General features: G+C 36.5%; 3 protein-coding genes, 1 long non-coding RNA gene and 2 other non-coding genes across 7 annotated transcripts; 4 read left to right on the top strand and 2 right to left on the bottom strand.

The window, feature by feature from the left end:
• The first annotated feature begins 8117 nt into the window (after nucleotides 1–8117).
• LOC113296618 lies at nucleotides 8118–13435 on the top strand. Of its 2 annotated transcripts, XR_003333064.1 has the most exons (7): nucleotides 8118–8210; nucleotides 8333–9359; nucleotides 9541–9580; nucleotides 9699–9782; nucleotides 12238–12409; nucleotides 12649–12728; nucleotides 12894–13435. It is a non-coding gene; the product is annotated as an uncharacterized LOC113296618 (long non-coding RNA). The 2 variants fall into 2 exon arrangements; XR_003333063.1 differs by having other exon boundaries at nucleotides 8127–9359.
• LOC113300845 lies at nucleotides 10921–11014 on the top strand. The gene has a single exon (XR_003335954.1). It is a non-coding gene; the product is annotated as a small nucleolar RNA Z266 (small nucleolar RNA).
• On the top strand, nucleotides 11098–11208 carry LOC113300846. Its single transcript, XR_003335955.1, has one exon. It is a non-coding gene; the product is annotated as a small nucleolar RNA Z266 (small nucleolar RNA).
• A 428-nt stretch (nucleotides 13436–13863) lies between the features above and the next one.
• LOC113293287 lies at nucleotides 13864–14648 on the top strand. Its single transcript, XM_026541975.1, has one exon. It carries the CDS (start codon nucleotides 13869–13871, stop codon nucleotides 14646–14648), a length of 780 nt encoding a protein of 259 aa, XP_026397760.1. The 5' UTR covers nucleotides 13864–13868.
• A 4558-nt stretch (nucleotides 14649–19206) lies between these two features.
• LOC113294292 (F-box protein At3g07870-like) lies at nucleotides 19207–19896 on the bottom strand. The gene has a single exon (XM_026542689.1). The coding sequence runs from the start codon at nucleotides 19894–19896 to the stop codon at nucleotides 19207–19209; it is 690 nt and encodes a 229-aa protein (XP_026398474.1).
• A 1904-nt stretch (nucleotides 19897–21800) lies between these two features.
• On the bottom strand, nucleotides 21801–25206 carry LOC113293826. The gene is made up of 2 exons (XM_026542318.1): nucleotides 24991–25206; nucleotides 21801–22345 (listed from the first exon to the last, which is right to left on the bottom strand). The coding sequence occupies exons 1-2, from the start codon at nucleotides 25038–25040 to the stop codon at nucleotides 21964–21966; spliced, it is 432 nt and encodes a 143-aa protein (XP_026398103.1). The 5' UTR covers nucleotides 25041–25206; the 3' UTR covers nucleotides 21801–21963.
• Between the last annotated feature and the right edge of the window lie 1296 nt (nucleotides 25207–26502).

Below are 26502 nucleotides of genomic sequence, written 5' to 3'. Positions count from 1 at the left end.
TAAGTAGCATCTTAACAAAACCATGTCTTGCATACACACTTACAAGTTATTAGGCATTTCACTGGTACCTTAAAAAAGATTTCAAGATAAATCTCCTCTGGAATGCTCGACATTATAATCTTCAAATCTTAATTAAGAGTTTCAATTACATCCATCAAAGCCCTTAAGCAAACGCACTAAACCCTGAAACTTGGAATTCACGAAACATCATACGGGTAAATAGCAGATTTGAGATAACTCGACAAATTTGACATATTTGACTTGAGAATGTGGGGTCAGTAATCCATGAATTTTGCAGAACCCTGAAACTTGGACTTCACGAAACATCATATCGGTGAATAGCAGATTTGAGATAACTCGACAAACTTGACATATTCGACTTGAGAATGTGGGGTCAGTGATCCATGACTTTTGCAGTCTAGATCAACCCAGGCCACATTCGTAAAGGAGTTCCCCGGCCCGGAAAAAACCTAGAGTTCTGACTTGGGTGGATGTAGAAATAGTTTTGGCGGCACTGGCACTTTAGAGAAAAAGGTTAAGTTTTTTCGGTGCAATGCCAAAGGGTACGTGCTCGGTTGTTACATCTTACTCTCTTAATGATTTTTGCTGCACCATATACTAGATATGATGCAAAAGAAAGAATACTTCCACCAAAAATATTGGTTTAATATGAGAACCCATCTACACTGCACTGAACTGAACTATAACGAGCGAGTATCCTGCCTCACGGAAGGAAAAACTTGATATCAATTACCAAATTGGAGTGCACAAGCATTTTCTTTCATACCAATTATTTTTTAATGGTAAATTAAATGTCATATTTATCATAACGATGAAAGTGAAGATTATTATAAAGGAATCCTGAAAACTGATTGAAGAACATCAACAGCAACATGGTGGTTTGGATTTGCTCAAAAAATCATTCAACTTTTGCAAGGAAGAAGCATGTACATAATTTAATCACGATTCTAAACTTAAATTTCTTGACGAATTAATTAATCTTCCCTGTACTACACTTCAACAAAAAAAGCTACTAATTTTTTATCAGCTTGAAGGCAGTAGGGGGTTGGCTCCAAACAGCATTTTTATATATATACAGCCATGACTGACTATCGAACTCCCTTGCCATCCTATCCCATCAAGACTCAGTTGCTGTTTCTATTAACTAGCTCAATTGGCAGTGAATGAGTCATGACTACCCTGTACAGCTGCATTTTTGATTCAGATCTATAAAGCGATTGAGATCCAAGAAAAAAAGAAGCATGATTAGGCCAGTGACGACCATTCCTTACAGACCCTTGAATACAGATATCAAAGTAAAAACTCTAGATTAATTAGATTCCAAATACCTACCTAAATGAATTAAATTTGGTGCCTTGAATAAATATCATTCCTGCAGTCAGGATGTGAAGAATTTTATTATCAATAACAACAAGAATATGTACGTCCTCACAGCCTACAGGCTAGCTTTCACGCTTCTGAAAGACCAACAACTAAACTAGTGTAAAATCTGGCACCAATTTAAAGTCTAGAAAGTTGAAGCAACAAAAGCTAATAAACCTTTGTACAGAAGCAAATTAATAGGATATGATATCGCAAGGATCGTGTGCATTTAGTTAGGAAATGTACAGACATATCCTATTAAAGTCCGTGACATTGATATCGTGATGGAGACGGTGGGTTGGTCAGAGATGTATGATGAGAGGCTTTCTTCAAATTTAATGCGTTAAAAACTTACCAAATACCTAAGAGAATAAAAGAAACTAGAGTATGTAATTACAGTAACCACAACGAGAACAAATTTGAGAACTTCAAAAGATTGGAAGAGCAGAACAAGTAATGAAAATCATTAGTGACAAAGCATATGTAGGCTAGCACAAAACATACAAGGACTAAAAAACAACTTCTAGTTCAAGAGTCACGTTTCAGCTTCTTATTCTATTTTCCTCTTCTCATTTGGTTCCTCTATTTTTTCTTCTACCCCTACATAAGTACCAGAGCTGAGTGAAACTAAGCTTTCAAACTAAAGCTCTTCCTTGAAGCATGTCTTAGAAATGTTTGGCTCCGTAACACTTCCAGATTTGGGGTCATCTATAAGTAGACCAGCTTGATGACACCGAAATAGAATCTCACCCCTCTTAAAAGACAAATAAGGGTCATTAATTTTATTCTTCACAGTATAACGTTTAGTCCAAGATTCACGAACTCCATAATTCTGCATTACCCATAGGTTAACATGATCACCAAGTTTTGGGGTTGAGAGTAAACGAAGGCACCCTTCCAACACCCCCAAACCAAACATTCTCTAAAGCTTCTTCTGGTAGTTCTATTTCTTTGAAAATCTCGTTGCTGATATCTAGAGAGACTAGTGCATAGGGAAATCCCTGCTTCCACCTTTCTGCCAACCAATGGAGATTTCCATTAAGATGCACTCCAGATTCGTTGCATATAAGAAACTCATTATATCGTACGTTTTCAATGCTTTTCCATAAATTTATTCCTAATGAATAGATTTTGGATGAACTTTTTGAACCAAAAAATAACTTGTAATCGCTACTCCTGTAATCATAACCAAATGCAACCATAACTGGTTTAACATCATCATCATGCATATTTGATTTTGGTAGTACCTTGTACTCCCCCAGTGGCTGGATTCCAAAGACAAAATAACTGCCTCCAGAACCATAGGCAAACGAGACCATCACAACAACCCCTAACTTCAACTGGATAACTTAATGATTTGAGTGGGTAATCCAATTCCACTGCGTAGTCAGGAAATTTATCCGTCGACAATAATGACTCTAATGCATGATGACGTATGGAGTAGAATACGTTACGGCAACTAGGCATACACTTCTCGGAAACTTGAAGCATGAGATTAGGTTTGTTTCTTCTTATTGTATGATTAAGGTGCTTCTTAACAAAATCAGGGTTAGAAATTATGTCAAACCATGTCTTGCACACACACTTACAAGCTAATACTGATCTCGCTTCTGGTACCTTTAAAAAGATATCAAAGTAAATCTCCTTCGGAATAGGGCTGCACAAACCCGACTCAACCCACCGACCCAATCCACACCCGCCTGAAATTACCCACACCCGACCAAACCCACCTAGGAGCGGGTCGACTATGGGTCACAACATCAAAACCCATAGTATTGTGGGTCAACTATGGGTCAAAGCTTCCCTCACCCGACCCGACCCACCCACCCACCTAAATATTTCTTAGTTAATATTAACCCTTAGATTACCTATCCTAGATGAATCACAGCCGTTGAAGTAGTGATATATAATGCCTAAACCTAAATCGCTAACTTCACTTCAGTCTTCACTTCTTCAATCACTTCCTTGAATAGTCTTTTATCTTTTGAGATTCGAACAATTGAACTCATTTCTTGTAATTTGTATGCACTTTGCAACTTTGCACCAACTTCTTACTTCTCTGGATTATAATTATCATTTGTTTACACTTGACTTGGGGTCAGTTCTTTAATTGTCATCTGTAAGAGTCTTAGGTAAGTCTGTAACTTTTTTTTTTGATGCAATGTAACTGTAATGTGTATTTTATGGTGGGTAACCCACCACCCACCCGACCCAACCCATTGTAATGTGGGTCGGGTGAAAACCGACCCATTGTTATGTTGGGTTGGTTGTGGGTGACAACTTCTGCTACCCACCATCAGTGGGTTGGGTGGTGGGTGAGGCCAAATCCGACCCAAACCGACCCATGTGCAGCCCTACTTCGGAATGCTTGACATTGTTTCTCCTTCGTATAAACTTCGAAAAAAAAGATATAGTCTACCTTTAAATACTCGTTAAACCCTAAAACTTAGATACTGCTCAAATTTCATGGGCAAATCTCACCATTGATCTCTATAATCAACGTCTCAAATTCCATTACCAATAACATCTCTCAATCAAAGCTCACCAAGAATAACGTGAAAGGTACTTATATTAAGTATCTAAGTTCGCCCTGGGACAGCCTGATGATATACTAAAATTTCCTGAAATTTCCTAACTTGGTCGATAGCTATACTAGGAAGATGTATGGATATCTACAGAGTGTACCACAAGTAGCAAAAAAACAAATAACGACTTCTCTTCTTACCGGCCTCTTCTAATCCTAATCAAGCCCATGACTATATCATGCATGTTGCAGCTACATTAGACATCCAACGAAAAGTTTAATGATTTTCGCTGAACCATAGATTAGGTGTTATGCAAAAGAATATGTACTTCCACCAAAATATATGGATATAGTGTACATCAAAACGCAACCATATAGAACGCAGACTAAAAACATAGAAATGCTAGTTTGAAGCACAATGTTGACGACTTCTTTTCTTACTGGCCTCTTAAAATCCTATTCATGCCCATGATTATGCTGCAGCTAGATTAGGCATGCCATGGATGGTTAGAATTCCATGCATGGTATTATTGGTATGTCACATGATAAAATCCTATTCAAGCCCATGATTATGTTGCAGCTAGATTAGGCATGCCATGGCTGGTTAGAATTCCATGCATGGTATTATTGGTATGTCACATAATAAAAATGAGGAGATCAGATATAAAACCCATCTGGATGCTGTAGAGATAAGATGCTTTCTTTATTTTTCATATGCAATAAAATCTTACCGAATGTTGATTAAGAAAATTAAAGGGATTAGAGTAATACAATATCCAGAATGAAAAATTAAACAAAGTGAGAACTGCAAAAGACTGGGAGTGCAAGTATCAAAATCAGTTCTGACAAAATTAAGCTAACGCAAAACATAAGAAATGCATTAGAGAAAGAAATTGTGAGGACTAGTGCTAACAGATTCTCGGACTCTCTTCTTCACCTTCTTCTTTATTCGATTCCTCCTCCTCTTCTTATTTGGTTCGTCTATTTGTTCTTCCCCCCTACATAAGTACCCGACTTGAGTGAAACTAAGCTTTCAAAATACCCTATCAACTTAGAAACGTCCAGCTCTCTAACACTTATTCAGGGTCATATACATATAAAACTAGATTAAAGTCATCCCGAAATACGATCGAACCACTCTTGAAAGACCAAATAGGTCTCAAATCAGCGTCATCAACGTTCACAATATAACGATTAGTCCAAGATTCTAGAACTCCATAATCCTCATCACCCGTATTTCAACATGATTATCAAAGTGTTCAAGTAAACAAAGGCACCCTTCCAACACCCCCAAATTAGTAAAAAAATTGTTCTTCAAAGTTTCTGGTAGTTCCAATTCTTTGAAAATCTCTTTGCTAATATCTAAGGAGACTAGAACATTGGAAGAGTCTGGCAGCTTATCGTCCAACCAATGAAGATCTCCATTAACAAGCACGCCGGATTTCTGGGACCCATGAAACTCATAAGGTACGTTTTCTTTTTTTGAAAAAGATAAGATGGAATTAGAAAAGAAAGTGCCAAGACAGCACCCTCGAAAGATACACGAGAGAAAAGAGAACTTACAACTGACTATATATTCTCTAAACAAGATTTTCCAGTCAAAAACGAAGTCATCTAACTTCATGTTTTTAAATGAATTAACATTAACAGACCAACTAAGCAACAACAACTTTATATCTATAATAAGAGAGTTTAAGGTTTTCCTCCCTCGCTTCTTCGCTATTTGAATGTCATTTCTTTCCAACCACACCACCCACCACAAAGCAAACGGAAGACAATATCGCAAGAACAAAAGGGATTTGGTCGAAATCTTCAATTTCCACTTCCATAAGAAATCAATAATGGTTGTGTTATGAACCCAGGCAAAACCCAGCTGTTGAAGAAAATGTTCCCAAATCTTCCAAATGAAAGGGCAGTGGAGAAACAAATGCTCAACCGATTCCTCATTATTATCACAGAACCCACATAAATTCACCACTGTCATAACCCTTCTCGACAACATAGAAAGAGTGGGAACAACTCTATTTGCCGCAGCCCAAACCAAGAAACTAACCTTAAGAGGGATTGTCTTGTTCCAAATGTATTTAGATGGAAATTTTGGAGGTGTGATTTGTCCTTGATCATGCATAAGCCAAGCATAGCAAGAACTAACAGAGAACAAACCTTTGGAGCTGTAAGTCCACTCCCGTTTATCATCGGTTGCAACAAGAGCTCCTCGATCGTCCAAAAGTCTAGAGAATTCTGTAAATTCTTGAATTTCCTGATCCTTAAGCCTTCTACAAGGATCAATGTTCCAAGACGGTCCACCCCCGTCATCGATGTAGATATTTTCAACTGTCGCTTCCTTCTTTCTGCTGATTTTCCATAGCTTTGGAAATAACTCTCTAAGAATTTTTTCATGATACCAAACATCATCCCAAAAATTTGTTTCCATAGATAAGGTACGTTTTCAATTCTTCTCCATGAATTTATTCCTAACGAACAGACTTCGAATAAACTTTCTGATCCAACTAGTAACTTGTAATCGTTACTCTTGTAATCATGACCAAATGCAACCATACTAACATTATCTATATTTGATTTTGGTAATCTCTTGTACTCCCTTGTGGCTGGATTCCAAAGACAAAAGAACTGCCTCTGACAGAACCATAGGCAAACCAGACCATCACAACAACCCATAAGCGTAACAGAATGACCTAAGGATTTGAATGGGTAATCCAATTCCACTGCATAATCAAGAAATTTATCGGTCAACAATAATGACTCTAATCATGAGGTATGGAGTAGAATACGTTACGGCAACTAGGCAGACACTCCTCGGAGTAGAATTCGTTACGGCAAGTAGGCGTACAATTCTCGGAAACTTGAAGCATGAGATTAGGGTTGTTTCTTGTAATAGTAAGTTTAAGTTGCTTCTTAATAAAATCAGGGTGAGAAATTATATCAAACCATGTCTTGCACACACACTTACAAGCTAATACTGATCTCACTTCTGGTACCTTTAAAAAGATTTCAAAGTAAATCTCCTCCGAATGCTTGACATTGTTTTTCCTTCGTATAAACTTCGAAAAAAAAGATCTCTAATCTACCCTTAAATACTCGTTAAACCCTACAACTTAGATACTGTTCATGGGCAAATCTCACCATTGATCTGTATAATCAACGTCTCACATCCTTGCACGTGTCAAACAAAGCCCATGAACAATTACGTGAAAGGTACGTATTAAGTATATCTATTTTGCCCTGAGACGGCTAAAATTTCCTGAGACTAGCTCACTTGGTCGATAGCTATATTAGTCACTCAAAACCGCATATTTGGCAGGCAGTCTGCGGAGTTCAACAACTAATTGTTCACTGAGCCAGACGACAGGCCAGGCTCTCTTGTTGCGGGAAGATAAGGTAACACCAACAGATTGAGCTAGCTATCATTATTTAGTCTTGGACGTTGAAACTAAAATAGCCAACCTTAATTTGTACAAAGCAAATATGGTTATTAATTAGGAAGATGTATGGATATCTACAGAGTGTACCACAAGTAGCAAAAACCAAATAATCTTGACGACTTCTCTTCTTACTCCATGCATGTTGCAGCTACATTAGAGATCCAACGAAAATTTAATGATTTTCGCTGCACCATAGATTAGGTGTGATGCAGAAGAATACTTCCACCAAAATATATGGATATGGTGTACATCAAAACCCATCCATATAGAACGCAGACCAAAAACATAGAAATGCTACTTTGAAACAGCAAACATCTACTATAGTAACTAAAATATTTAAGCGACCATTCAGATCCCCATGGCCTTGCTGAATGGACATGACAGATTAGTAATTCGATGTGGTTTGCGACTTCGAATCGCTGTCATTGCCGTAGACTCCATCACAATAGTTGCCTTCAAATTCTGCTTCATATTTTTTAATCTTATCCTTTTCTATCCAAGCATTGATTCTTCCTACGTGCTTATGATTTGTCGCACTTTCCTACTGGTTTCTCAATTAGCTAGCTGAACCACCACCCGAGTGGAAATGGTGAAATAACGATGTGGAGTGATGGAAACGAAGTTGGTCACAAAGCTGCTTGTCGGTTATCCATGGCTGACACTTTAAAGATTTTTTAAGTCATAAAATCTTTTAAAAGTAAAGTTGAGGTTATTTTAGTCACAATAATTGTGACTGTGTCCATCCTTGTTTGCTCCGCTGACACAAACTAAAAGAGTCAAAATGAACAAAAGGAGACTAGTTTCTTCTTCTCCTTCACGACGACTGTAATCTTTCTCAAAATAGGCTATGTCGATCCAAGGTATAAATATTATTATTTCTGTTAAGCACTTCTCATTCTGTGATAATCAAAGTTAAGTTGGATCTGTTAATAAGTAGGAATCTGATTAAATTTTATCCTTTCGCATGATTGATTGATTGTAGGATGAGAAATTGGAATATTTCATTATTATTGGGTTAGGGTTTAGGGTTTTGAGATAAAGAAAAATTAAAGTTAAGTCATTATTGTTCTTCCTGGAAGTTGTTAGTTCTCCATATCTTCTGATGGGAAATCAGTGTTAACCTTCTGGTTTCGTGAGATTGGGAAATTGGGAATCGCGAGGAAGGGGGGTTTAATCCGATTTCATTGTTGATGAAGATTGGCAAAGAATAGATGGATTCAGTGGAGGGTGATAACTCGTTCGCCACTCTTGCTTTTATGGAGCTTGCAGAAGGATGGACATTCAAAGAAAGAAATTGGAGTCAGATTTTCGAAGTGTCATCTCTATGTTACATGTGAACCTTATATCATGTGTGCAGCAGCTATATCAATTCTTGGTATGAATGCTGTATACTATGGTTGTGCTAATGATAACTTCGGAGGCTGTGGATCAATCTTGTCATTACATTCTAGAAACACTGAGCACTTACTTAGTGGCGGTGCTTCGGAAATGAAAGGCTGGTTTACATGTAAAGGAGGAGTAATGGCATCCGAAGCTGTCTCTCTTTTTCGGAGTTTCTATGAGCAAGGAAATCCCAATGCACCAAAACCTCACAGGCCAGTTCAGGTACCTCAGTGATTTCACTTAGCTCTGGCGTATAATCTTGATTTGTAATATGCCAACACCAACACTGGAACTTTTTGCTTGCTCCTTTGCTGCTGTCATTCCCAAGTCTCCGATAAACAGCAAAATACATATTTTTCTATCACACACAGCAGCCGAGCTGGGTTGGTTTGTTTTGGGGGGAAAAGGATCAGTCAGTTGGAAACTTGGATTTGAGAAGATCTGCTGACTTATTACACCCTTTCTGCTTAGAAGGCTCAGACTATGATTAATCTAACACCTGCTTCATATCAAGTTATGTCATGCAAAAATCTCCTTTTGATTTTGATGGATATCTTACCATGGCAAGATGAAAACTTGAAGGGCTGGTTTTCATGTTTTCAGATAGCATTCTATTGCAAATTCTGGTACACTTTTTGAACTATGGTCTTACACTATTTTGGTCCTAATCTATTGCTCACTGCATTTCATTGGCTGTAATGTTGCTACTGTATCATCAAAACATAAGTGATAAGTAGATGTTGAACAATTGTTTTTGTTGTTGTTGTATTGTCATAGTTTAACAGACTCATTTCGTTTTATTGACAGGCTTGTGCAATATACAGTAACTGGTCGCCAGAGTTGGCAGGTAATTGGAAGAAAACATTTAGATGGTTTTATCTGTGTTTTGAGTTAAAAAGGTTATGTTGCATTTGTATGATGGGATCCTTGAGTCTTGTGATGATGTGTTACTCTTTTCCCTGTAGCTCTCATGTTCATGATGGTGCCTATGCCTTGTTTATATTTTGGCGGTGGATCACTGCATTCTTAACCAGCCGTGATGGAGGAGGGTGAGTATATCTTATTCTTCAAGCACTTCCATTATTGTGCCTGATGCAGTATTTTGTATATCCAATGGATTTCTGGATTTTATGTTGTCGTATAAGAAAAAACATAGTAATTCATACGTAAACAGGCTTCAAACCAATTCTCTGTAGATTTTAAGACCAATTCTCACCTGAATAGTCCTTAGATTACTCTATGTAGACTGCAAACCATGTTTTATTAAATAAGTTGATCATTATATCTTACTGAAAAACAATTTGAGTGCTTTCTTTATTCTTGTTTGCACTATCATGTGTTTTCATCGTGCTAGCCTTGAAGATGAATGGTGATCTATTCATATTTGAAAAAAGAATAGTAGCCAACAGAAAGTAATATTGTACTCCATCCGTCCCAGAAATAGGATCCTAACTTATGCCAACGCTTTCCAAGTTGAATAACCAAGAGTAATGTCATTTTCAGTTTTATACAAGGTCATTTATGTCCATGCTGGTAAATGTGTATCTATGTATTCCCTTATCGTTGTCTAGGCTAGGGTTTGCAATATCAGATTCTCATTTGCTCTATTGTTATCTTATTTTTATTCCAATTTTACATACTGCAAGCATCTTGTAATAGTCTTGTTTCTGTTCTTCCTGTAGTTAAATTTTGTTCTGAGTTTTCTTTTTCCCTTTTGAATTCAGTGTTTATATTCTTTTATAAGTGCAGTCCTTGAGATTGCTTCCCAAGTTTTGAAACATGGGCGTTTTGAGTCATTGCTAAGCAACAGTGATTAAACTAAAAGAGTCTCATAGGGTTGCCCTTTCAGTCTCTTCTCCCATTTTGATTTTGTTTCTAAGAAGCTACTTCTCCTATTGGATTTTGTATTCGCAGATGTTTAAATCCCATTCATAAAGTGTCATTTTATTGATCTTCTTTATTCTTTGGATTTTTATCTTTTGAAATGCATTACCAGTAATCATCAATGTTCGGTTCACATTAGAACTGGGAGACAATTCTTAATTTCGTTCGATTTTTCCTCAGAAGAAGTAGCCAAAGAAGTATGATGATTTGATTAGATGTGTGAATGGAGAGACAGAATTCTCATCTTCTCCATGAAATTTGTGTTTGCTTATTATTCGGTTTATTTGTATAATTTAAAGATACGATTAGCAAAAGGGTGATGATTCAATTAGAGGTGTGAATTCTCTAATGAACTTTTGAACTTTATTTGGCAAAAAATTCTCTGACCTTGCTGGTCATTCACATTTATTATGGAAATTTTGATGAATCAAGACGATGCTTGTTGATTCAATTAGATGTGTTAAAGGACGATGCTTGTTGTGATAGCAAGACGATGGTTCAATTAGATGTGTTAAAGGAGAGACAGAGAAATCTTTTCTTCGTTACAAACTTAAAATTTTATTTGACAAAAATGAGTCTGACTTGCTATCTTTACAGCTCTTGTCAACAGTGGTAGTTATTGTTTATTGACAGCATTATCTTGATTGAATTTCATGTTTTTTGCTTTGAGCAAATTGTGTATGAACTGTACCTGTATGTGTTCGTGGGATGAGATCTGAAACATGTGGGTGTGTGCATTCGTTCGCGTGTTTAGGATCTTATCTCTTGAATGCATAATTAGTACAATTCAGGGCAATACCATTTCAAAATTTCGTTTAAATGCTGAAAGCGTTTTCGGTGAGTCTAAATGCTGAGTTGTCTTGAATGATGATAATGTTTCTAATCCGAGCTGTATGATTCAGTCTTTCGTGCTTTACGGATAGTCGGGGATCATATTAGTTTAGACTTTTTCTAGGCCTAAAAATTTACTATTAAATTTTCATAGTTCTTATCACACAAAATAAATTCTTCCAGTAACTTTTTTCTTTTATTCTTTTATTCACATAAATGATTGATCATAAACAGAATGAGATGTGATGTCAAGCTCTAGATATTGTAAATCGCATAGCTTTGCATCCAGATCTTCAGTTAACCGAAGATTTGAGGACATTCTTGCAGGCAGATGAAGAGTTAAAAATGCTAAAACTGGAAAGCTGAATTAGAGCCAGTTATTTTCACAGCGTCTTCCTTAGTTCAAAAGTGTTGGCCTTGTCTACTTAACCTTTTATAACGACTCTGCGTGTTGGAAATGAAGGAACTTGTTACTATCTGGGGGACTTTATAATGTACTTACATTCATTGAAAGAGATACACAGATGATTGAAAGAAAATGTGTCTGTTCAATTATGCTCTCGTGTTTATTGGTCATTTTCTTAAGCCAATTCCAAAAGAGTTAGAAAAGAACTTAGAAGTCACTAGAATGCAAATTGAACAAAAGATGCAATTGTTATGTATCTTATGCTTACAATTGAAAGTACAAAAATTTATATCTCGTTAACAATTGTGGTGATTTTTCTTTCTTGAACTTAGAGTCGTTTATGTGCAAGTTACTAAAAGGACCTGTTTGCTTGATGTCTGTAGGATGCTCTCTGGTTGTCTTTAGTGTTGTACGATGTACTTTTGTATGGCAGATATGTCGGACTTCGGTAAGGCGGTCAAGCTTTTGGGTGCTTGTGAAGGAAAACCACTTGGCAAGTCATTTACAGACCTCGGAACGAAATCCAAAGTACTGTCAGTTAAGTTGGAGAAAGAGGTAGGAACACTCTCAAACATGATGTCCGTACCATAATTTTGTGCATCTAGTTTTTAGTTTTCTGAATCTGTTCGAGCAGTCCAATCTATCAAGGTGAATTGGTTCTTTCCGTTTCTTAAAACCAGATCATCTAAACAATCAGAATGTCAGTTGATTGGTCGGAGCAGATTGAAATCTTGCTGTTTCATTTTGCTTGGGGTTCCTTTTAAAAGATAATACTAATGCTTCTTCTTAAACAGGCAACCATCAGACAGAGAGCCAATGTCTTCAAGCACCAATGAACTGGCTGAAGCAATAAAACTGAAGGAGATAATAACCTGTATGGTTACCAATTCTGCTTCACCTTTTAATTCTCTTCATTTTGCTATAGAAATGTCATCTTTGCAAAGGGAAATAGCAATCCCAAATTCTTGAAATAGTACCTTAACCCTCTGAAAGTAAATTTGGGTTCCCATTTGGTAATTTTCAATGTTGTGCTTTGCAGTGACAAACTGACGCCGACTCAGTCTGAGAAAGTACGAGAAGCAGAGATTGAATGCCACACATAAGTTTCTGACTGAGTTTTGGGTTACCATGGGTGTTCCACAGTGATACCTGTTACATCCCAACAACGTGGTTAATGTGGATTATCTGTTTTGGTTGAAGGCGGAGGGTGAAAGAAGCAACAAGAAAATTTGAGATGATAGTGGTGTGTGGCTAATGAGCCAAGTTGTTCTTTTTTGACAGCAGAAAACATCAGATTTGGGCCTTGCTTTCCATGAATTTGCTAAAGGCTACGCGCATCTTGCAAATGAGGTCGCTAATTGGCTGGCGTAGTCTCCTACCTAAGCTGGAAGCTTGTTCTTCTGCGCAGACATGGTTTTCAGTGATTTAAGTACTTGCTGATTGTAGTGAAAACAAAGGGGAAACAATTCTTGAGTTAATAGTCTTAGAAACTTCAGTTCACATTTTAATTTGAATTCAGTACAGGTTTGATAAAACTTTGAATCTGTTAAACTGTCCTTTACAGATGAAACCTCACAATGAAACCCCTTTCAAAAATCTCAAATTTTTCCTTGAAAGTCTGGAAATGATTTCACTCAGTCAAAGGGTTACTTGGGGTGTATTCTTTTAGTCAGATATGCAATTATATTGACTCAGAATGCGGGCGGCTCCAAATATATTCCAGTTTAGTGAGAGATAAAAACAGACAAAGCATATCAAGACAGAGAAAACGAAAAGGACTTGGAAGACCAAACAAAGGAAGACAGAGAAATTTTTAGTTTTTTGTTTTGACAACAAAAATTTCTAGTTTGTATCGACATAAAGCGTTGAGAATTCCAAAGATTACAAAAATGCACTGATCTTGGCGAAAAAGACACCAAATTCTCTGTTACATGCAACCAACCTACCAGCTTTGCAGATAAAACCTCTAGCTCTAGACATGCAATAATAGTAGTAACAAAATCATAAAAACACCATGAAAACAACTACTTCTATCCAAGCAACAAAACCTCTTATCTACAAATCCTTCTTACTCTCTCTTTTCCTTTCTCTTATTTTCATAATCTTTCTCTTCACTGATCAACTTCTATCTCTTCACAATCAACACATCAAATCCACCATTAATATTGTTCCCCAGACGTCGAGTCTTCAAAGCCATGCCAACCTCAGAATGCGTCAGGGTTTCAACACCTATGATTCATATCTAAAGCACCAACTAAACAAAACCCTGAATCCAAAACTGAGAAACTTATGGGTAACAAGGGACTGGGAACGTAAAATCAAAGTATTCTCCAAATTCTTCAACAAACTGAAAAACCAAAATCTCCTCGCCAACAATTCTAAATCGCTATGCATCGGTGCTCGAGTCGGACAAGAAGTTGCCGCGTTAAAACTTGTCGGTGTTTCCCACTCGGTTGGTATTGATTTAGTTCCATTTCCACCATTAGTTGTACAAGGAGATTTTCATGACCAACCATTCAAGAATTCTACATTTGATTTCGAGTTCTCAAACGTGTTTGATCATGCATTATATCCGAGTAAATTTGTGGGTGAGATCGAACGGACGTTAAAGCCTGGTGGCATTTGTGTTCTACACGTGGCGGTATCTAAACGGGGTGATAAATATTCAGCTAATGATCTATTTAATGTTGATGGATTAGTTGGTTTGTTTAAGGTTTGTGATGTTGTGCATGTTATAAAAGTTGATGGGTTTGGTTTAGACACCGAAATTGTTCTGAGGAAAAGAAAATCATAATCATGATGAAATATATCAATTTGATTTGTTTCCGTCCTTCTCTTTAGCTTTCAATATTTCTTTGCGCAAATGAAATTGGAAAGCAAGCAAGCCAACAAAAAAAGCATTTTTGAATAATGTAAGGATTTGAATGGGTGATCCAATTCAACAGTAACATCTTCGACTTCACTTACTTGATAGTGAATAATTACAAAATCAAAGCTAGAAATTATTTCAAACCAATTTTTGCAAGTATACATGCAAGTAACGATTTCACATGTAATCTAAAAAGGATGTCATGTACTTATCTTAGAGATCGTCTGGAATGCTTGACATTCGAAATGAAAAATGCATTGTCTTGGGTTTTAACCCCACAACGCTGGATATCTTAGTGACGACATAGGCGAACTAAGATAAATTACAAGGACGACTGAAAAAAATATTCTGACGCTCTCTTCTTCAACTCCTTTTTATATATTGTTTTCCATTCGATTCCTCATGTTCTTCTTGTTTCTCCTTTAGTTCTTCTCCCCTACATAAGTTCTCGACTTGAGCGAAACTAAGATTTCAAAATAAAGCTCTTCTTGGTACGAGAGACTAGAAATGTTTGGCTCTTTAACCATTCCAACAATTTATTCACGTTGTTGAGAAATCATTTTCATAATATATACACTCAGTGGAAAATATCACTGATTTCATTTCATAACATGTCCACCTCCTAGTCCTTTTAGAATTTATCCGTGTATCCTCGTGTGTAACGTGCTCGGGTCACCTTATCCGCGTCAGTGCTACCTGGACTGAGACCCTTCATTTTGTTGGGTTTTCCTTTATAAATTCTTTTCTTTGCAGACCACAAAAAAAAAATCGTAGGTCCTGAAATTTTTAAGAAGTTAATGCGCAGCATGCACATCACCAGCTGGCTATACTTGTCATTCCTATTTTCAAGCAAGTCAATTGATGTAATGCATTTAAACAAAATATATATTGCATGCGAGAAAATAATCTTCATATATTGCATGCGAGAAAATAACCTTCACATGCATCCTAAATTCAACATGCAGTGTGAACCTGCTGAGAAGCCACTATAAATATTGGTTGCATATATATACGAACAATCTAATTTAGAATACCAGTGAAATCCGACCCCAGAATCTCAAAGAAGATGGCCAGTTCGAAGACTCAGCAGGTTGTGGCTCTGAGCTTATTATGCTTGCTTCTTGTGGCTTTTTCGTACTCTGCCGAGGCAGCTGCAAGACCAGTTACTGGTTAGTACATATATGCATATGTATAACTTCTAATTGAAATCTTCTAACGTGCAATCAACTAACTAATGGATGCATGGTTACACAGATGCTGCAGGAGCAGTAGCAAATGATACGCGACAGGAGTGTATTCAGAAATGCAAATCACTCGGAGGCGTTTGTTTGTGTCGTCCTGCTGTGCTAAAAGGTTGTTGTTGTTGTTGGCAGTGATGGATCTCTGGTCTTGTCTTTGCAATGTCCTAATAATATTAAGAAGGAAATAACTGATGGATCTATTTACCACTTTTTATTTTTTTAATCTTGGAAATGAAAATTTACCATGCTCTATTCTGTTCTCAACATTGTGGAATAATCCTAGGGTCATACACACGTATAGATTTCACCGTTCGATTACTTGAACTGTTCATTGGAGGGAGGAAAAAATAGCGTCAACCGAACATTGTCAACGGGTCTATAGACCATCTCTTCACAAATCATACAGTACCCAAAAAAAATTGATTTGTAAACCGCAGTAATGATGCCTTAAACGCAAATAAGAACCTTTGTAAATATCTTAATATTTACATAGGTGTCCAATATGATTTTGGGTAAGCAGTACGTCTTAATTTTGGGTGTAGATACATTACAACCGCATCTTTGGGTCCTTTAGCTGCAAATTCCAGCTTACATGAGTTAAACAGTTTTGCCCACGTAAAAAGTATTGGGCAAAAATTGAATTTCAGACACTAAATTCTCTGTTACATGAACAAACCTACCAGCTTTGCAGATAAAACCTATAGACATGCAATAATAGTAGTAACAAAACCATAAAAACACCACGAAAACAACTACTTCTGCCCAAGCAACAAAACCTCTCATCTACAAATCCTTCTTACTCTCTCTTTTCTTTTCACTTATTTTCATAATCTTTATCTTCTCTGATTAACTTCTATCTCTTCATAATCAACACACCAAATCCACCATTAATAGTGTCCCCCCCCCCCCCTACTTGAACACAGCTAAAACTTCTCAAGCTTAAAGCTAAACGACCTTACTTCTCAGAGGCTTAAAATCTTAATTTTTTAAGGGATGAAGCCTACCTTAGTTCTCAAGAGGAAAGATGCTGAGAAATTTTAAAGCTTGTATAGTTAAAAAGCTAAAAGAGGATCAAAGGCTCAAATTACGAGCTGGGCTACTAATTCTCCACGACCACGTGACCGTAAGGAAACCATTTTGGAAGGATCCAAGCGTCCCATCTCGCCATATGATCGTATACGGGTCTAGATTTGGAAAAATAATTTTTTCCAATAAGTCGAGTAGCAAATACTCCTTGAACGGTAAAAAGTAAAAACAGGAAATTCCAATGACGCGTAACGAGCACCGATTCTATTTTTGGGCTAAATATATTTTAAGACTTTATTTATCTATGTTTTGGTTTAGTCATACGATCCAACTTGAGGACGAGTTGCCATTCTGTCTCGACTCTTGAGCGGTAGGGATGTTGGGATACCGACACCAATTAGGAATCTAGTTGTTTTTGGAATTAGTTTATGTTTACTTACTGTTCGCTACAAATATATATATATATATATATATATATGTTTCCCTGGAGGGCTTCAGGTTTAGGATTTAGGTTCCTGTAATTTGTTGTTTTTTTCATTCTTTTCTTGATTTCAGTTTTAGATTTTGTTTCCTTATGTATCTCATGATTTGGTTAATAATCTGCGTGCAGATGGAAGAGGGTTTAGAAAAAGCTAAGCAGCTAACTGATGCTGAAGCTATGGCCAAAGAGAGGCAAGTTTGCAGATCAACAATAGAGAACATTAAGTTTGCGTCCAGTTTTGAGGAAGCATTTGAACAATATAGGTAAAAATTAAAGCAAGAATGAGTGTGTCATTAATAGTTATTATATCTCAATGACTACTCAATTATATGAGATCACCAATCCTTAAAATTCATGTTATTAGTAGAATAATATATATGAGGCAAGTTTTATTTATGTTTCATATATAATTAAGTATAACTTTGTTTCTTATCAGCAAAGAGGAAGTTGAAGTTGATGCACTTGGCGCCGTTTATCTTCTATCAAAGCATGATTGGTTTGAGAGAGCACGAAAGATTTGGGATCTTCATAATGATGATGCAATTAGGTCCCAGATACAATCTGAAAAAATGCATTAAGAAATTCATATCTATGGTTCCTTTGGTGAAGGATATGGGGCTATCTTACGTGATTCCCAAATGAATCCGGTAGTTGCTAGCTGTGGATCTCTCTCTCGTGAAGACAGTGTTTCTACCTTTTACACCTGGTTAAAGGGGGTGGCACTCGGTGCCAAAATTGCTGTTAAGTATCGTCTGCCACGATTTTACCTCTACGTTCCTTCAGAACATATGTACAATTTTATCTCAGGTATCTGGGATCCTAACTATAAAGGTCCAGTATCCGGGAGTTCGATTTGTACATAGGTATCTGGGATCCTAACTATAGAGGTCCAGTATTCGAAGTCTGGGAGGATATGTTACTGATTTCCATACCTAGTAGAGTACTTATAGTTAGATTTGTTCCGAGTGGTATTTCGAATTTGTAAGTAGCAAGGTTGTTGACATTATTCCATCTTATCTAATACTGGCTTTCCACATTTGATAAGTGGGATTTCTTATGTTGTATTTTCAATACTCTGCTCACCCGACTAATGGATCATGCACACTTTTTAAACTTGTTAGTGTACTTGTTGGCATTTTAAGGATGTCATGGTGGATTATTTAACAACTGATCGACTCTGTGAAATCCTGATGTACTGCTTATTGTCGAGAGAAATTTGAATGAGGTTCAGAGAGAGGGCACAGAGAAAATTGACCTCTGAAATTGTCAATCGAATCATCTTCTTGACGTATAACGTTGATGTTTCTGGAAAAATGACAGATATGACCAATAACATTGAATTACCAGCTGTATAAAGTTATAAACCATGCAAACATGCGTTAACAGTGAGGCCTTCTTTAGAGCTTTGGGTGCAAGCGCAAATGAAATTGGAAAGCAAGAACACAAAAAACCATTTTTGAATAATGTAAAGATTTGGATTCATAATAAAGAATTACAAAATGGAAGCTAGAAATTATTTCAAACCAATTTTTGCAAGTACACTCAAGTGACGATTTCACTGGTAATCTTAAAAGGATGTCATGTACCCATGTTAGAGTTCGTCTCGAATGCTGGATATCTTAGTGACAACATAGGCGGACAGGATGCGAAGTCTAGGTTAGTTCATCTCCATAAGGAAAATAATAATTTCTAAGGACTGATAACAATTTCTAGCTCTTTCTTCTTCAGCTTCTTCTTATATATTCTTTTCCATTCGATTCCTCATCTTCTTCTTGTTTCTCCTTTTTTTCTTCTCCCCTACATAAGTACTCGACTTGAGTGAAACTAAGCTTTCAAAATAAAGCTCTTGTTGGTGCGAGAGTAAACTAGAAATGTTTGGCTCTTTAACACTTTCATATTCAGGGTCATATACAACTAGACCAGCAGTACCAATAGTAACACTCCCAAACAGTATCTCACCACTCTTAAAAGGCCAAAGCATATACCTTAAATTACCATCATCAACAATTTGTTTATGCTTCATAATGAAACGTTTAGTCCAAGATTCTTGAACTCCATAATTCTGCATCACCCATATATTAAGACCGTCATCGTCGTCAAATGAGAGTAAACAAAGGCACCCTTCTAACGTCCCCAAATTATAAAAAGAGCCATAAGTTTCTTTTGGTGGTTCTATTTCTTTAAAAATCTCATTGCTAATATCTAGAGAGACTAGAACATCAGAGTAGTCTTTCTTTCTGGCTAACCAATGCAAATTTCCATTAACAAGCTTCCCGGATGGCTTATTCAACAAAAAAAACTTATAAGGTACGTTTTCAATGCTTCTCCATGACTTTAATCCTAACGAATAGACTTCGAATAAACTCCCCGAACTGGCTAATACCTTGTAAGTGTTACTCTTATAATCATAACCAAAAGCAACCATATTAACTTGATATATCTTTGATTTTGGTAATATCTTGTACTCCCTTGTTGCTGGATTCCAAAGACAAAAGAACTGCCTCTTGCGGTTGCGGAACCATAGGCAAACGAGACCATCACAACAACAGCATAATCAAGAAATTCGTCCGTTGACAATAATGAGGTCAATGAATCATGACATATGGAGTAGAGTACCTTACGGTCCTTACGGCGACGCCAGATATGTTTCTCTGCTTGAAGCATGAGATTAGGGTTGTTTATCTGGATAGTAAGATTAAGTTGCATCTTAATAAAATCAGGGTTGGAAATCATGTGAAACCATGTCTTGCATACAACTTACAAGCTAATATTGATTCACTGCTGCTACCTTCAGAAAAATTTCGAAATAAATCTCCCTCCGGATGCTTGACATTGTTTCTTCTTCTTCGTATAATCTGAAATGTGCATTGATAAACTGAGTTTTAAAACTTTAGTTATCGAAAACCTAAATAGACTCATGAACCCTAAAGTTGAATTCCATGAAACCTTAAAAATCTGCACTGCGCTCAAATTTACCTCGCCGTTGTATTTCGACGAGTGGAGTACCATACAAGTCAGCTGGATCGTGGCCCAAAATAAATAACCCAATAGGTGCCCTTGGGACCAAACACCAAAATTTACCATGCAACAACAATTACGTACGGTTGACTCCTAAATTTTCCCAGTGACTCAATAACTGCATTGTAATTGTTGAGATTAACTTGTGATTCACAATCCAGTTTCTTATTTACCCCTAAATGAGCTCATAGTTTGCCACATGCCAATAGGTTATGTACTTGAATGTTAGAAACTTGACGACTTAGAGCATCTTACGAGTTCTATAGACATTTTTTTTTTATTTGTGAACAGGTGCCACTTTTAGTCGCAAAACTTAATGGCAGTCGAGGGGAAAACCATTTCTAATCATGCATGCCTTTGCATAGTGAGAAAGCTTCCTGAATATGGCCGGATCGTTTTAGATTCATTACGGAAAGAGACCAAAACAGTGAAACACGTACAACTCTCTTCAATAGTATATAGTGTTAGTTAAACGTAGTCCTTGCTCGTGTCGGTTGGGCAAAATCAACACATCGCCTTCCAGGCTTCCACTAACATGTGGAGAAACAAATATAAGCCGACATCAAAGACACCAAAAATGCAAAACTAGCATTCGAGAAAACAAATATTGTTTTAAATCCTAAACCAATACGGAAAATGGGTCATTTGTCCAAATATTTTTGAATCACGGTTCAAATGGACGAGTAAAACATAGTTTGGGTGAAATGGCCAAAGCAAAAAATGGTAAGGATGGAACTGGTTTTATCCTAGTTTAAATTTAAGAAATAGCAAGGATGAAACTGGATACATCCTGTGTAAATTAAAAATAAGAAAAAATATTTGAAAATGGGTACGATGAAACTGGTTACATCTTGCCTATTTTTACATTTTTGTCCATTTAAACAGTATCAAAATCTAACTGTCCATTTCACCCAGGAATTGTTGATTTTGGTCTTTTTAAACAATTTTGTGAAACCAATATCCAACGACTGACTTTCTCAAGATCCTTTCGAAGAGAAATTATGAGTTTCGGACAAAACCTTCACGTGCATGCGTATAAGAGAAATTAATGTAGAACTTGTTAAGAAGAAAGCAATATGGAAATTGCAAGTGATACGAAGAGACGAAAGAGATACGAATAAGATGAAATCAAAGATTTTATCAAGAATAAAAGAATTGAAAGAGTCGATAAAGATAATAATCTTGATTGAATAATAATAATAAGGTGTCTCTAAACAAGAAGGCATGGCCTTTAAATAGGTTCACAAGAACCGTAAAACAGAAAAGAAAAAGGAAAGCTGACTAAACTAGGAAAGCTAAAAGACTTGTAAAGCAAGTAAACTAAACAAAGTTGATTGCGGAATGGAATCAACTTGTCAAAGTTGCTTCGGAAGAACGAGAACAACTTGTCAAAGTTGCTTCAGTCGTAAAGGGATCAACTAGTCATAGTTGATGTTGTCTTGGACAAAGGATGTACTACATCAGTCCCCCTTCTTTAAAGAAACTCGTCTTCGAGTTGATGATTAGAAAGAACTTCATTCTCTCCATGAAATATAAATATTTCTTGAAAATTAAAGATATTAGAGATGTTCCAATTTGATGGAACATCAACAACATATGCGTTGTCACTCATTTTCTTCAAAATCTTGAATGGTCCATATTTCTTCATCTTGGTCTTGTTATAAGTACTAGTAGGAAATCTTTCTTTTCTAAGATGAATCATAACCAATTCGCCTTCTTCAAAAGTCTTAAGTCTTCTATGTTGATTTGTGTGACGGAACAGAAAATCTTGACTTCCAGCGAACCAGGTCTCAGCCCGCTTAGCAAACTCCGACTCTCTGATACGCCACTCAAAAAGAATTTGTTCATTCATAATCCTGCACACGGTGGAAATCTCATTAGTTTCAAGGTCAGAATTCTATGAGCATATGTCCCATACCATAATACTCATAAAATTCGACAAGGATTTCAATTTGCAAAAACGGCCGATAGCCTAAAATAAGAGTTGGCCAGTTGCCAAAATGACATGCGGCCAATTGCCAATAATAATAATAACACACAACCAATTGTCGGAAACAAGAGCTGGCCAATTGCCAAAATAACAAACGGCCAATTGCCGAAACATAACAGACGGCCACATGCCAAAAATAACACATGGCCAATTGCCGAAAACAAGGGATGGCCGATTGCCAAAATTGGGAGTTGGCCATTTGCCAACTCCAATAACTAAATTATACGGCCAGTTGCCGATTTTAACAATTTATATGGCCAATTTCCAATGTCAATGATGCAATCATCTCTCTGAATAGATGGTATGAACTGCCACGCAGTAACCAACTTATTCCGACGATATGAACAACCTTGCATAATGGTGCTGAACCGCATAGCGGCTGCCTACGTGCCCTCTTCGTTGCTCGAAGGGATCAAGCAGCACAACCGTAGTTCGTTATTGTTTATTCAGATAATATGAACCACTCTGAATAGGAGCAATTATCTCTTATTGAGTATCAAGTAAACTTATTCCACTTGCATTTCACATAATGAATTATGAGTAGCGCACTACTCCCAGTAAGCCGAAAATACTCAAGATAGCCCACGTAGCATTTCTCAGTTGTTCCCGATTCTAACAGTGATACTACGTTACAGGGCCGATAATAGCTCACAAGTACAAACCATGTGCATAATAATAGAAACATTGAACAGATCAGATCACCACTTCAACTACAGGAAAACAACATGAATAAAATTTAAAGGTTTCCATAAGTAAGCAAAACCACTACTTTAAAATATATTCATTTATCAAATATTCGCTTAACAACCCATGCCATTACCTGTGAACTATTTTCGTAAGTTAAATGAACAACACATTCATAGTTTCAAGATCAATCAACAATTTAAAAGAATTGAGAAGCCAAACTACCACAGTTACAAACATAGAGGACAGTCACGCAGGTTAAGTAGATTTGCTATCTCAACTGACACTACACCTAAAAGAAAAGCAAGATGGGTATAAGTACTAGTCTCAAAAATACTAGCAGGGCACCTGCTCCAAATGGAAGCAAGAGTATTAGTTTAATAAGAGACCACTAATACATTTCAATGAACCCATATGCTGCATCATTTCAAATATTCCATGTAAAGTATCAAAGACTTTGTTCCAAATGCTAGCTAACCATAAAACATCTAAGTGCCAGCAAGTTGTCGGAAGAAAAAGAATGCCAAGTACTTGCTGCACCGTATAAGAAAATCATCAACATATGCAAATTAGTTTTCCCGGAGTTATAAGGCGCTAGCAAGCAAAATATATAGGTATAACACCACACTGGGATAAAGCTTCAAGTCGCTTTTCTCTACATAAGCTACTTATTCAGACTCCATCATTAAGATTGTAAATCTAGCAATAAAGTTTATAGATGCCTGGATACTGATAAGCTGAATTCAAATCCATCTTTACAAGAAACATCACCCCAAGTTAACATTTCAAGTGTTATTAGATAAATTCCTAACATAGGTCAAAACACCCAAATTTAGCAGTGCCATTAATACCATTCAAACCCACATTTCATTGCCACTTTCTTAAATTCAACACAATGAGAAATCTAAGGATGAACTGGAGTGCATCGGATTTCTGCTTCTCAAAATGCAGCCACGGTTTAACAAATCTTTGAGGTATCAAAGGTCACCTGATCATCTTGTACTTTTCGTAGAATCCATACAACTTATGTAACCACAACATATTCAAAATTTAGCAAATTCTAACGGTTCATTAAAAAGATATACACACTTTAACATGGCTGCTTTCAGCATCTAGCACACAGAATTCAGTTACGATTATACCACACTTTGGGGTACCTAAACTTGTCAAAACTTCATGAATTTTTTACAGTAAGTTACTTACATATAAATAAACAGCATACTAAAAATTCAGCTTCATCCGATATATGAATAATGAGATGCACCTATTGTGAGTAGGCTGTTCAGGATTTTAATCCTGCAGAAGGCAGTCATGATAAGTTTATTTATTTTGGTACTTAACATTGTCCGATCTTCCTCAAATTTTTTATCATACTTTCATTAACTAATGATGAACAACATACGTAAAATTTATAACATTCCAACGGCTGGAATTTAAGATGTGAATATAACAGTTAAACCTGCATTCTAGGGTTTTTGCATACAAGAAATCCAAGCATAAATTGATCATAAGAGATTACAACAAGCAAATAAGTTTTTGAGAAGTTCATGATGATAATAAGATACCTAACTCATCTATTTACAAATAACATGGGTTATGACAAAAATATTCAATTTCACAACATGAACCCTAAATTCTCAAATATCTCAAACCAAAGGTTCAAGTGAATGGATTTCATGAATTAGTTTGATACAACACAAATTCACCCTGATTTACACCAACCCATCTCATGGGTTTATTGATGGAAACGATTTATAGCAAAATCCCTTTTTTTTTCTAACATGAAACCTACTTAGTTTGAAAACTAAAACAAGAAGAGATTTTTACCTTGTTAAGCCAATTTCATCAACAAGTATCAACAAATTCAGCCAAAACATTCATCAACACCAAGCCCTAGACTTGTACTTTCTTAGCTGGTTCTTAAGCATGAAACTCTACCAAATAAAATCCCAATTCTCTAGTGATTTCATTTAAAACTCGAATCTCAGAACTATTCAACTTCATAAATCCTAAATCAGCATCGACCCCTCTTCTTCATGTTCAAAACCTATATGAAAGTCAAATAGAAGATAGAAGGTGAACAAAACCATGGGTTGATCTTCTTAATTCAAACTTTCTTTTGTGACAGTGCAAGGGATGGAGATGGATGGAACCCTAGTTAGCAATTCGGGATTCGGCAAACGTACGGAACGGCAAACGTACGAGTATTATACGGTTTTGTAAAATCCAGATTCGGTCCAAAATTCGGTCAACGGGACGTGATTCGTCAGTAATTCGGAACGGCATACGTACGTGTATAATTCGATTTATAAATGTGAGTTCGGCTCTGAAAATTCGGTATCTATATATAACAAATAATTTGTATTTATAAGGTCATAGACCAATTTTTATGCATATGTGTGAGTTATTTAAAGAAAAAATAAACTTAATATGATGATATTAATAATATATACAACATTAGTTATCCAAGAGGACGTCGTATGGTGGTTTAGATGCTTGGTTAGTGAGTTTGAGATCTCTCTCACCTTCACCTTCAAATCTCTTCGGTCGTTTTTGTTTCATAAAAATTACAACACGTCTAATATTCGTTCGTGTATGCTCGGAAGGCAGTAAAGCCCAAAAAATGGAGTCTTTGAAAAGTAAAAGCTAAAGAATTTATGGCGAATTAAGCGGACGTATCATTCGGAATACGTAAAATTCGTGAACGGTTCGCGAATAATCCGGGAATGCCACATAATACGCGATTTGGGTTCGGAGTTGCAAACGTACGCGAATAAGACGGTAAAATTCGTGATACGGAAAAATTCGCGAATGATTCGCGAACTTACCAACTAGGGATGGAACCACGAAAACACAGTCTAGTAAAGAGAGGAAAGAGAATCGTTTCTCTCCCGAAGAATAAGTATGTAGAAAACGAGTCTTGTTATTAGGAGGGAAAGAATGGATTTGAGGAGGGAAAGAAACTGGTAAAATTCTAGTCAATGTCCGGTCAAAGTCGAAGAAAATGATAAGTAGGTTTTTCATCAGAAACACCAATTTTACCCTCAATAACAATGCTGCCAGTTTACTTCCCTGCCGAGTTTACTTCTTGTTCCCGAAAAACATAAATTTTTATCGGAACAATCTATACAACAGCACTTACGGTATTTGATTTAGTTACCGAAATATTTGCTTACAATTTCACAACAACTAAAATTGTAAATGATCACCAGAAGTACCCATTGAAGCTGGCATTTTCAGATTCAAAGTTAAAACCCTAATTAAGAGTCATTAATCAAATCGATACGCCATTGATCTGATAACAAAGAAAAGACATGTTTGATATTCGAGAACGGATAT

This window comes from Papaver somniferum, chromosome 7 (assembly GCF_003573695.1).
Source record: "Papaver somniferum cultivar HN1 chromosome 7, ASM357369v1, whole genome shotgun sequence".
NCBI lineage: Eukaryota > Viridiplantae > Streptophyta > Magnoliopsida > Ranunculales > Papaveraceae > Papaver > Papaver somniferum.
This window is presented reverse-complemented; position numbering and strand designations above follow the sequence as displayed.

What these genes read in the sequence shown, in the direction of transcription:
- LOC113294292 (XM_026542689.1), bottom strand. Translation starts at nt 19,896, where the DNA reads ATGGTTGCTTTTGGTTATGATTATAAGAGTAACACTTACAAGGTATTA.
- LOC113293826 (XM_026542318.1), bottom strand. Translation starts at nt 25,040, where the DNA reads ATGTTTTGGCTGAATTTGTTGATACTTGTTGATGAAATTGGCTTAACA. An exon ending in GATGAAATTGGCTTAACAAG is followed by an intron (nt 22,346 to 24,990) that starts GTAAAAATCTCT and finishes CACCGTGTGCAG; the next exon opens with GATTATGAATGAACAAATTC.
- LOC113293287 (XM_026541975.1), top strand. Translation starts at nt 13,869, where the DNA reads ATGAAAACAACTACTTCTATCCAAGCAACAAAACCTCTTATCTACAAA.